Below are 12,524 nucleotides of genomic sequence, written 5' to 3'. Positions count from 1 at the left end.
TATGAAGCTTAGCCTTGTGCCTGAGCTATCTGCATATCATCAACTTGCATAATCTCCTGTTAATTCCCGCTCATCACATGATTAAGAAAATTTGTCATGTCAGCTAAGAAAACATATCGAGCCAAAACGTAATATTACACAGATGGAAGCAAAGCGCTCGTTGGCTCTATCGTGTGATATCTGGCTTATGTTTTTCTATTTGTTTGACAAACCCCTGGCTTTGGTTTATTTTATGTATAAATAAGTTTTTGTGTACTCATCATGATGCCAGGCACGGCCCATCTAACCACGTGAGGGGCCCGGCAGGCGGCCTATCGTGCCGGCAGGGCTACACCGGCCCATTTGGCCAGGTTGACATCTATCTTTCCCATTTTCTAGTTTCCCTTTCCAAATCCCTAGCTCTCTCTTTCCCTTTGCACCTCCAAATCTCAACGGCGAAAGCATGACTATGAGGTGGGTGTCAAGCGGCGGCGGCTGCAGCGAGAAGAGCGGTGGTGACTGCAAGTTCGGTGCAGCCCTGGGTGCTGTAAGCAGGGGGCGGATTCAGTGGCACAGGAGGCAGTGGCGGCGGATCCAGTGGAACAGGGGATGGGGGTTTCCTGGGCGGCGGCGGGCCGGGAGAACCGATGGCTAGGGTCTCTTCAGTGCTTCACTTTGGTGGCAATAAGGTAAGTTCTTTACATCCCAGCATTTTTGCCCAGAATTCATGACTTGTGGCCCTCAGAAGCTCCATCTATGTGGTCATCAGGAAACTCCTGCTCGCCGTGTCTGCATAGATGCAGAGAATTTTGGCAGCCGATTCTTGGGATGTGGGTTTGAGGTTAGTCTACTGTGGATGATCTTCAAAGTAGTACTGCTATTGTGGTCAAGCTGCAAAAAAGTTCAGTGTTTACCGCTTGCAGTGTCAAGTTCAGTTATAAATTGACTTAAATTGCACATGATTTATTTAGGATGCTAGCACTTGTGATTATGTTGATTGGGTTGATGGGGAGTGGGATAGCAAAGCAAAGTCTGTCATTAAGTATCTTGCCATGAAGAACAAGAAACTGGAGACTAAGATTACAGAATATGAAGCAGAAATTAAAAGGAATGAGAAAGAAAGAGAGCAATGGTTAAGATGCAGAAGGAAATATTGCTCTATAGGGATAGGATTTTAGGATTTGGAGGTCTGTTGTATCTTGGCCTATTTGCCATTATGATTGGTGTCATAGTTAGCATGTAGATTGTTTACAAAGTTTGATGTACTAAGTAGTCATGTATTGCCATCATTGTTATTGACATGATGAAATAATGATGAAATATTTGCTATTCAGTTCATGGGCACATTGTAACAGAGATTGTAATACAAATAACATGGGGCCATCATGATGGCATGTTCTATATTTGGCAGACGGTGCACTTTTGGCATGTTCTATATTTGGTAGGTGATGTACATGGGCACATCACATAGCAGCACTACTGATTTGTGCAGCAGCACAGTTCATTGTCCTGTTGCAACATAGGAGCAACATCTACCACCTACACCATTGAATCAACACTGAAGCAAAGCAACAATACATATTCAATATTCTGAAATTTAACTGAACTTGACACGTAGGATGAACACTGCAAATTCAGTTCTTCAATCACAACGAGCCAGACCAAACCTTACTGATTGCATAACTTATATGCTTACATATACCAGCATACCTAACCAGCATCAAACCCAAAATATTTTTAACTTATATGCTGAAACATATAATAGCATACCTAACTAAAGATAACCCTAGCAGGTTCCTCCTCCTTCAGCAACTGTCGCCATCTTCACTTCTTTAGAAATTTGAGGCGGCGTGAGCGGTGCACCACACACAGAGAAGTCTTCTACTTGACCGCCGTCCTCTTCGACACATGCGCCACCTGATCCTACACCACTTCCTCGTCTTCCACCTTCACTATGTCAGGGAGAAGGGGAAGGAGCTCGGCGTCGATGGGCAGTGTCTTGTCAGCCTGGACGGCGGCCGGCGCAACCATCTGCACGGCATCCTCCTCGCCCTCTTCATCGTCATCAGGGATGACCAGTACCTCGTCCACGTCGTCCTCTACGACGTCAGAGCCCACCGGCTGGACTGGCACAAGCACACGGCGGACCTGGTAGTCCGGGCTGATGGGCGCTGGGAGAGCGAGCTCGACGTAGACGTGCTCCGCCCTCGTCGCGACGCGCGCTAGATCCACCCGTTGCGGCATGGTGGTGGAGCGCTACACCCACCACCTTGCGCACTGAACAGGGTCGTAGCTCAGCATGGCCTCTCGCATTGCCCAGACGTGAGGACTTTGACGAGGCAACGCGCATGGTTGCCAACTTCGCCGTGCTGGGGAACCACCTGCACACCTCCATCAACTGCGCATGTCACGCCTCATCATCACCGGCGAGGTCCTCCATAGCTTGCTGCCAACCCAGGCTTCTCTCCATGGAGGCGGCTGCAGCGGTGCCCGGCGAGGGTTTCTCGATCTACTGTAGGTGGGGATAAGAGGGGAGTTCGAACCGACGCGCCTGGGAGGTGGGTGAGTGGGTGGTGGGGAGTGGTACTTACTTATTGAATGGTAGTTAGCTAGGACGTGGGGGGGATGTACAAGATGCTTTCTACCTCCTGCCCCACTCATAACACACTGGCATTGCAATCTATGTTTCCCACCCTAGGTCCTGGGTTCAAGCCCCATGCAAAACCAATTTATTTAGGTCGGCTTTTGTTGCTTCTTTAGATATGTAAAAGGTTGACTGACCAGCAATTGAGTTTAGCCTCACATCACACTCACAACATCCTACATGCATAAAACCAAACATAGTTCAACCAAAGCACACTCCCACTAAACGAAGTGTTGATGAAGTTGCTGCAATATATAGGAACCAAACAAGCGAAACGTCAAACCAAACATGATGCCATAATGCGAAGGATATACTGGCCAGTCCACTCGATTCATCTATAAATAATTGAAGCAAGTGTTCTACTCTTCTTCCTTCTCCAAATTTTTGCACATGATAAAATACAAGATAAGTTAATGAATGATAAGGAAAAAAATTAATAATAGACAATGCATACAAACACTTACTTCATAGTTAGTTTGCATTTCTTTCTACGTCTAGTGTGTCCTAGCAATTTGCAAGCGTTGCACTAGATTTTCAACTCATCATATGAGAGTGGTCTACCATTTTTCGAGACAGGGCGGTTCTCATCTATCTTTGTTGCACCTTTGCTTGACACTCTCATATGATCTTGAACTGCAACCATGTTGCCTTCACCATCATGTACATATTCAATTGCACACTTACTGAGATCATACATTTTCTTGCTCAAATTTACCAGTAGCAGATCATACTCATGACTCTTAGCTATCACGGCCTTCAAACTCTCTTGTTACTAATCCCACAAAGCTGGGTGTTTGCATGCCGCATGCATAGCTTCTGACACTAACACACTGACCTGGCTATATTTCTTTCTTTCCCCTGCCCCAGTCCAACCAAATCCAATAGATCGTTTGTGTGCCTCGCGGGCAGTCCCAACCTTGCTTCTTTCATGAACCAAACAAGAAGTAAACACTTTGGTATTTCAGATATATTCAAGTACTTCAGTACAAGGAAAATGTGCTTGCAAGGTAGACCCTTTCGAATCATTCTTCTGCAGCTGCACCTTATAGTTTCTGCGGAATTTACTGGTGTATACTCCACCCAAAAACGGCTCTTCCGGTTATTCTTCCAGGCCACGATGTACTGCTGTGATTCGCCTCCGAGCTTTATATCTACAATCTCCATGTCGCCAATTTTTCTAAGACCATCTTGCAACATATAGAATTTTGCTGGAGTGAAGACGTGAGAAGCAGCTACCTCAAGTTCCCTGGAGCTAGTAACTGGCACCGGTAAACTCTGTGAGGCCGTGCAGTCATCTCGCGACGTACAACGGCATTCTCATAGTGATCATATCCACCAGGGTCATTTCACCGTCTAGGTGGAGGTGAAGGCATGAGTTCAGACTTTCACTCCTCTTGTTGCTTTTCATGCCAAGCCAAAAACCCTTTGTTAGATAAGCTGTGGCCCATAGTATCCTCTTCTTATACATCCGTCTCAACCATGTTACTGTTTTTTCCGACTGCCATCTTTTGGCAAACGCGTGCCATCTCTCCTGAAACGTGGCCGTGGACGTGTTGTAGTACAGAAGAGTTCGGAACTCGGTTAAGGACTTGTGACTGAGGTGAATCTTCATTTTTTTTTTCTATATGCCACGTACATATACGATGCCACATGTCTGGCAAGACTCCGCGAATTGCCTTGATTATCGCAGCGTCGGCGTCCGTGATTACACTCTTCGGCAGCTTATGACACATGGACCTCAAAAAAGTCTGTAGCAGCCACACATATGTCTCTTCGGTCTCGTCCGAAACTATGGCACAACCAAAAACACTCGTCTTCCGGTGATTGTTAAGACCAACAAAAGGTATGAATGGCATACCATAGCGGTTCATCTTGTACGTGCTGTCAAATACAAGCACGTCGCCGAAGTCCTCATAGTCATGACGAGACTGGGAGTCACACCAGAACATTCTATTCATATGTCCTTCCTTATCTAGCTTGTACTCGAAAAAGAAGCTAGGATCCCTCTCTTTCCTACTGGCCATGATGCCTATGGCTATGGCAGCATCACCTTTTGAAAGCAGCTTCCTCTTCTCCCTGAAGCAAAGGTTGTATATATCACGCTTGGTAAAACCAACACCACCATACCATACATGTTTGCTGACGAAGGAATCCATAATGCCGTGAATTCTAATCCCTGCAGCTCCCATTGACAATATCTCAACTTTCTGGTACTCTTTGATTTTTCTTTGGGACCAAAGAAAGGTACCTTCTCCGGTCTTGCCAACATATGGCAGTTGCAGCGTGTCTCGGGTCTGAGCCTACGGGTTCGTCCTTCCTCGCTTAGCAACTTGTTGTCACGTTTCCCTTCTCTGGAACGAAGAAACTGCCTATAACGCATATGATGTGACTCAGTTTTGCTATACCTGACCTTATCCTTTCTAATGCAGAAACCATTATCTCTATCATAGCCATTGTAGAAATCGAACGCAGCATCTTGAGACATAAAGTCATTTCTACTATCTTCATGAACATATCCCTCTTATCATCTGCATGGGTAGTATTTTGGACATTCTCTTTCCCCTCATCTTCTGTCACCTACTATGAAAACATAGCCATGAAAAGAGTTTTCTATGGTTTAACATTACTTCCATACGACATTGATTACATACATACCTCACTCATGATGACCGCGACTGCGACTCCCCAGAATCAGGTGCATGTAATGATTCGTCATCAAGGCATGTCTCCGCGTCGGATTCACCGTAATAGTCGTACGCATTATGAGATCCGGAAATGAGCTGAAAAATACAACACAAATACATAATTAGTTATCATATAATGTTTAAGGAAAAATTCAATTTGCGTGCCAACAAAAAATTTCACTTCCGTACCTGACTAATGTAATCTTCATTCGAGACCTCGAAGTTGTTTTCCTGACCATCATCATGCTCATCCATCTATAAATTTTCAACACAAAAATATAATGTTGTCGGATGCCACCCAAAAATTACGACATGATAATGCCACTCACATTAAGATCTTCCCCTCTGTTCCCATTCTCTGACCGATCTCCACAATCTGAATTTTCATCATCTGACCAATCTTCTATCCAGTCTTTCATCAGTTCTCCAAACTCATGTCTACCATGATATCAGTTAACTCATCGTCCGCCATTTCCTACAACAAATAATAAGTACCATCACATCTGCAAATATTATCAATACTGAAATATACAACACATAGCACAGGATTACAAACGTTAAGTAAACTACCCCAGCCGAGGGCGTTCAGATCGTGCGCACAACCGATGCCAACAACCTATGACCACCCATGGATCCTCCCCCCTCTCCACACCGGTCATCGGCGATAAGGCACGTCAACCCTAGTAAGGAAGATGCCCACGGCACCAGTCATGATCACTTTGGATCGCGAGAAGCAGCACTACCAGTGATAACCTGCGCCGCCAGATACCTAGATTAGCCGCCGCATCAAATAACGGAGCCGTCGTGCACACAACCAACGGCAACCGACGCTAGGTTAACCCTAGACAGAAGAAACCCGCTTTAGCTCGCGTGATCACTTTGTATCACGACGAGCATCACTACCAGAACAAGATCCGCGATGGCATGGGCCACCGGAAAGGTAGGTTACCTGTCCCGCTAGGTTAACCACTACCACGAAAACGGCGGCAGTTCGTTTGATGCTGCCACGAGCAAGACAAATGAGTGGGGATGCGATACCTGCGACCGCTGGAGGTTCATGACGGTGCCGCGCGTGCTCTCGGATGAGATCGCCAGCGACGAGATCGCTGCCGCCCATATTCGTAGAGAACCTCAACAGAATGATGGAGGAGCTGCGTGGATGATGGAGCTACGTGATTGATGGAGCTGGCTTCGGCAGGTTGTACCTGGTCGTGGGGTCGTGTCATCTTTTTTTTCGGGAGAGGGCACCGTATACATACGTATGGGTTATACGTGTTATGTGGGGCTTGGTATGGGCTACGGCGGGCCGGAGAAAAAATGTCTCGCGGGGTCAAGAATACCCCCAGGAAATTGAGTTAGGGGGAGCACTGAAGTAGGGCTCTCCTTTTTATTCATGATGAAAGGAACGATCGTGACCCACAGCTCCACGATGCCAACAACAGTTCGTGCTATTCCACGTGCAAGGCAACCGATTTATAGGGGTGCGATCTTGTATGAACGAAACTAGGAAATATCTAACACGAAAGGGGAAATAGCTATAGCTACAACTAGATTAACTAACACGCTAATCAAACACCTTCACACCCTTCGCAGCTGGTAGATACCATCAGCTGTGCGCGCACGACATCATGTCTGGCACGCCGCGTCTACATCAACAACCAAAGGGCAGGTAAGTCGGGGCGTGGGCACGACCCAGAGCCTCGTGGCACGCGGTGCGGTGAGGCCGAAAATGTCACCCATGTCGAGCTCCGATGGCTTCTTACCGTCGGGCAGCGCCCAGTTGAACCCATGGGCGAGCCGTGCAATAACGAGCTCCAGCGAGTACAGGCCGAGCGCCATCCCCGGGCACGAGCGACGACCAGACCCAAACGGCAGGAACTGGAAGCACCCGCCCTTGAAGTCGACCCCGGCTGCCTCCCCTTCCCCCTTCATGAACCGTGACGGACGGAATGTGTCGGCGTCCTTCCACACCCTGGCGTCGCGGCCCATTGCGAAGACATTGATATTGACGCTCGAGCCCCGGGGCACAGAGTAGCTGCCGACCACACAGTCCTCAGCGTTCTCACGGTGGAGGAGCGGGATGGGCGGGTGTAACCGGAGTGTCTCCTTGATAACGCATTTGAGGAAGGAGAGGTTGTTGAGGTCTGCCTCGTCCACGTTTCGGTCGAGAGCCACCTTATCGGCAAGCTCCTGCTGCAGCTGCAAGAGGTCATCTGGGCTATGCATCATTTCGGCCATTGCCCATTCTATTGCCGACGCCACCGTCTCCGTCCCACCAAACATCACGTCCTGCAGGCAGGTAGCCGCGTCACCACGTTAGTTTATTATTGCACACGGAAAAACATAGCAGTCTCATACTACCTACGATGGGAGTAACATAGATGGTAATATCATATATATCTAGACAAAATATATGATGTGAAAGTAAATAAATGAAGAAAAAGAGGCATGTGGTAACATAGCTAGTTACTCATAATATAAGTAACATCACACATATCAAGACAAGATGAGTCTACGACCTAATAAATGAAGTGTTGCATTACATCACACATATGTTACTCCTCACTATAGAGATAATAACATAGACTAGTAACATATGCATTTCTAAGTTATTCCTGTTTGTGGCTAGTCTCATAGTCATATGACGTACTTACAGTATATCATATGTCATACATAAAAACAGAGTAGTCTCATGCATGGCGAAATTTCAATGAGTGTTGTTGGATGAACAGTTATAAGGTTCTATAATTGTTTCCAAAAAATATGTTGGATAGTACGAATTCATTTTTGATTACTAATTAATTGTCCGTGTGTTGCATTGAAGACATAAATATTCTACCAGTTCAACAGGGATTGTTTTTATTTTTTCGCGAGAAAGTTCAACAGGAATGTTGTCAAACATACACTATTAAAAAGTGTCCATGTACTTTTAAAATGAATCATGTAATTCAAAAAATATAATCATGTTTTTCTAAATGTTTATTAAATTTTAAACTTATTCACACCTTTTATAGTGTTTGCAAGTTAAAATGTTTGTGCAATTTAAGAAGTCGTTTTAATTTAAACAAGTGTTTGTGTAAATTTTGATTTTTTTATATTTTTTATATTTGTATTTTTAAAATTTATACAAATTCTTTATGAAAGATTCATACCATTATAATGAGAACAAAATGTTTTTTAGAATTTTTTCTATAGCAATTAAAATATTCAGATCTAATAAATAAATAAAAACGGAAAGTGAATTGCTATTTGGAGGGCGTTTGTTTGTTTTGGTCTCCTTTTTGAGGCTGGTTGGGCCTGCTCATATTGGCCGTTATGGCCCTTTTCCTCGGAGAGAACAAAAAGGCTACGTTTCTGTAAAATCCAACATGCATTTTTCCTTTATTTGTTTCTATCATTTTTTCCTGTGTTTTTTGCAATTTACAGTTGGAAGCCAAATTATAAAAAATCTACGAGAGAAAAATGGTAAGTACCATCGCTATTCAAATTGCACAAAACAAAATGGGAACCTTACATCTAAGATTAGAAAAATATATAATAAAATGTTGAATTAATAATTGTAAAAATTAAAATAATTAGTTGCACATCTGTGAATACTCAATTTGCACAAGACAAAATGTTGATAGTGTGTAACTCAAGAATGAGCACGTTGTTTTAGAATCGCAACCATGGGCAAGCTACTAGCGCCGCCACCGCTGCTGCACACCGACTCCTCGTGCGGTGTTGTCATGGTGTTTTAGACTAGCACGATGGCATCCTGACTGTCTACAAAAACATGTTGTGCCCGGCTCCGACGAGGGAGGGGCGATGACGGCAGTGCGTCTTTAACTCATTTCAGTGCATGTAGTCTATATGTATAAGTTTTATCGGGATTGCTAATTCTCAGTCGACTAAGACTTAATAAAGTCTGAGTCGATTCTATATTCATGAGATCTTGCATGGAGAGTTATGTAAAGTTTTCTTCTAATTTTTTCTTTCTTCTCTTGTATATGTTGTGTCACTTGACTGAGACTTGGTTAAGTCTCTCTCAACTGAGATCTAGTCACTCCTAATTTTTATTTTTTTGGTGTTCATCGTACTATCATAATTAAAGAAGAATAAATCAAAATTTCCTTGCAAAAAAAAAAGGACTACACCGCCGCCGCTGGCTGATATAATAAACTGTATACTCCTTCTATTCCCTTTTATAAGACGTTTTACACATTTCACATACGCCCAAAACAGTTTGAAGCGGACAGACTAAGGGCGAGTTCTTTTGGGCGGCTTAAAATATAAACTGCCTGAGTTTTTTTGGGCGGCTTAAAAAATAAACTGCCTCTTTCTAGCTTAAAAAATAAGCCGTTCCCAAAATTTATCGAGGCTTCTAAATTAAGCCATAAAAAAACTGGCCCTAAAACGTTTTATAAAAAAGAACGAAGGGAGCAGATGCTAGAAACAAATAATGGATGTTTGATCGTGCGTGTACGTACCATGATAATGGCCTTGATGTTGTCACGGTTGAGGCGGAGCGTGTGCTGCAGGTCGTCGCCAGCGGCCTTCTCCGGCTTCGCTTCAGGGAGGAAGGCGAGCATGGCGTCTACCATGTCGGCGTCCATGTCGTCAGAGTTCTTGCCCCTCTTTATGTGCTCGTCGATGATCTTGTCGATGAACTCGTCGAGGGCTGCGCGCGCAGCGCGGAGGCGCACGCTGATGCCCTGCGGGTCCGCCCAGCCGAGCCATGGGATGAAGTCGCCGATGCTGAACGCGCCGAAGAGCTTGGAGAACTCCTGCATGATAGCGATGAACTCGTCCCGCTTCCGGCCATTGCCGTCACCGGCGGCTTCAGCGCCGAACGCCGCGCGGAAGGTGACGTTCATGCTGAGGTTGAAGATGAGGTCGCCGAGGTTGACAGGCTCGCCGCTCCGCCGGGCCACGGCACGGACGAGCGCCGCGGACTCGTCGCGCACGGCGAGCCACGTCCCGGGACGGCGCCGGCTGAAGAGCTTCATCACGCACAGCTTGCGCATCTGGCGCCAGAAGGGCCCGTAGCGGGCGAACACCATGTCGGCGCGGTTGTAGGTGAGGTAGGTGGTGGCGATGGTGGCAGGCCGGTGCGAGAAGGCGGCGTCCTGGGCCTGCAGCACCTGCTGGGCGTACTCTGGCGTCGATACGGCGAAGGTGTGGACCTTGCCGAGGCGGAGGTGGAGAAGGCCGCCGTACTGCTTGGCCAGCGCCGCGAAGCCCCGGTGGGTCAGCTGGTCCATCATGAAGATATTGCCGACAATCGGCGGCGAATACGGTCCTGGGGGCAGCGGCGGCGCCTTGCCACGCCGCCGCTGCAGCAACACGAAGATGACCGAGGCAACGAACAGCCATCTCAATGGCTCTTGGAGCCATTCCATGTCGATCATGGACAGGTCCACCATTTATTGGTTCTCAAACTAAAAGCTCTAACTTTTTTTTCTTGGAGTATTCTGGACTGTGCGGTGCAGGTTTCAGGTTGATGTGTTGTAAGAGGGTAAGGAGAAGAGTGGAGGATGCCGGGTAATATATAGTTGCAGCAGAAGTTGAGGGGAGAATATCATACGGAAACCAATATTCAATGAAAACTTTATGAAAACCATATTTTAAAGTTTTTAAAAAAATCTGAAACAATACGAGATGCTAAGAGGGTCATATCTCGTAATGTGTTTCAACATGAAATTTTGCGTGGCAATAAAACATCACCCTCTTAACATCCCGTATTTATTCAGATTTTTTCAAAACTTTAAAATATGGTTTTCACAAAGGTTTCATTGAATATTGGTTTCCGTATGATATTCTTCCTAGGTTGAGATGAGGCAGACCAACAAAAACGATACATCAGTCTTCTTGTACCATATTAAAAATGCATCATGTGAAGTCAGGCCAGCAGTCGCTCAAAGTTGAGAAAAAGGAGGCACCGGTGGAGAAACTTTATAGGTTTAGACAATTAGTGGTGTGCTCTACTGGTAATTTGTCAAAATTAGCTTAATTATGAGAGCTGATGCAGCAATGGCATCCCTTTGCACAAGCCATGTCGATTTGTTATCTGGATCAAGATTTTTGCAGCACTAGTACCTATATGCACGGATACTGTGATTTTTGCAGCACTAGTACCTATATGCACGGGTACTGTGATTTAAATTAGAGTATCCATGTCAGATCGTACTTGTTCTAAATAATTTCACAAGATGTGGATGTTGTTTCCTGACAATTTACTGCAGGCATCTCTGCATTGGTTCTTACGGTAATAAGCATCTGACTAGGCTTATCATCGATCAGGGCCTGACTCAATAAAATGGGTTTTCAGAACATGGGGCAACGGAGTACTTTATTTTGAACCCACCAAAACAAGTGCTTAAAAGATTTGAAAAAAAAAATACATGAATATGCATGCATGTGCCCATTATTGTATACACTGTACAAAAAAGACAAAATTTTGGCTCAAAATAGAAAAAAACTGGCCCCAAATTTGCATGTATTTTGTCTTTTTTTATGTATCACATGCAAGCATATGTATATTAGCGAAATTTTGGCATGTTATACTACACTGCTATACGTGCGTGTATATAAAATTTTGGAATTTTTTCAAGCCATATAAATTCATTTTTCGAACTTCAAAATAACGGTAACAAAGTGCCCGTTCTCATATGCCAATTTTCGCTGGCTCAAGCTTGTCCTTATTAATCGCCGCTGTGAACAAAAACATGAGAAACTTTTTTTTTCTTGTCCTAAAGATTCCCAGCATGCAGGAACCTGCACGGCGTGCTATCTTGTGGATTCTTCAATTCTGACCGAACTCTAATCAATACTGTAATGAGCCACGTATTCATGCCAACAGGGCCGGCCAGCAGTGCCACGTAGCCAATCGGCAGATGGACCGAGAATGATTGCATAAGATATATCTTGCGCCAGAGAGCAGAGATGCGTTGGGGCCGGAACGGTTCCAGATCGATCGTAGTGCTAGAGTATATAGTAGTAGTAGGTACGATATGTCAGTTTTCTAATGAATTGGAGTCAGCGAGCCACAGCTCCCAAGTTCTCGTTTATAGCAAGATGCGTCCTGTCTCTTGGTGTTTAAATTGCAGTCATTTGGTGAACGGCGAATTTTATTTACTGAAGGTGTCGCATTAAGAAAATACAAGCACTATGGTCACATGCTTGACTTTTGCATGATTAGAAGGCACACAACCAACACCAATACAAACGCGAAAAAT

At 45.1% G+C, this 12,524-nt stretch overlaps 1 protein-coding gene across 1 annotated transcript; it reads right to left on the bottom strand.

The window, feature by feature from the left end:
• Positions 1–6,671: 6,671 nt before the first annotated feature.
• Positions 6,672–10,790, bottom strand: LOC123162481 (cytochrome P450 84A1). Its single transcript, XM_044580262.1, has 2 exons — positions 9,777–10,790; positions 6,672–7,596 (listed from the first exon to the last, which is right to left on the bottom strand). The coding sequence occupies exons 1-2, from the start codon at positions 10,710–10,712 to the stop codon at positions 6,934–6,936; spliced, it is 1,599 nt and encodes a 532-aa protein (XP_044436197.1). The 5' UTR covers positions 10,713–10,790; the 3' UTR covers positions 6,672–6,933.
• Positions 10,791–12,524: the final 1,734 nt, after the last annotated feature.

Source organism: Triticum aestivum, chromosome 1D (genome assembly GCF_018294505.1).
Source record: "Triticum aestivum cultivar Chinese Spring chromosome 1D, IWGSC CS RefSeq v2.1, whole genome shotgun sequence".
In the NCBI taxonomy this organism is placed as follows: domain Eukaryota; kingdom Viridiplantae; phylum Streptophyta; class Magnoliopsida; order Poales; family Poaceae; genus Triticum; species Triticum aestivum.
This window is presented reverse-complemented; position numbering and strand designations above follow the sequence as displayed.

Coding starts and splice junctions, on each gene's coding strand:
- LOC123162481 (XM_044580262.1), bottom strand. CDS start 10,712: ATGGTGGACCTGTCCATGATCGACATGGAATGGCTCCAAGAGCCATTG. Junction 7,597..9,776: donor ACATCAAGGCCATTATCATG/GTACGTACACGC, acceptor ACCTGCCTGCAG/GACGTGATGTTTGGTGGGAC.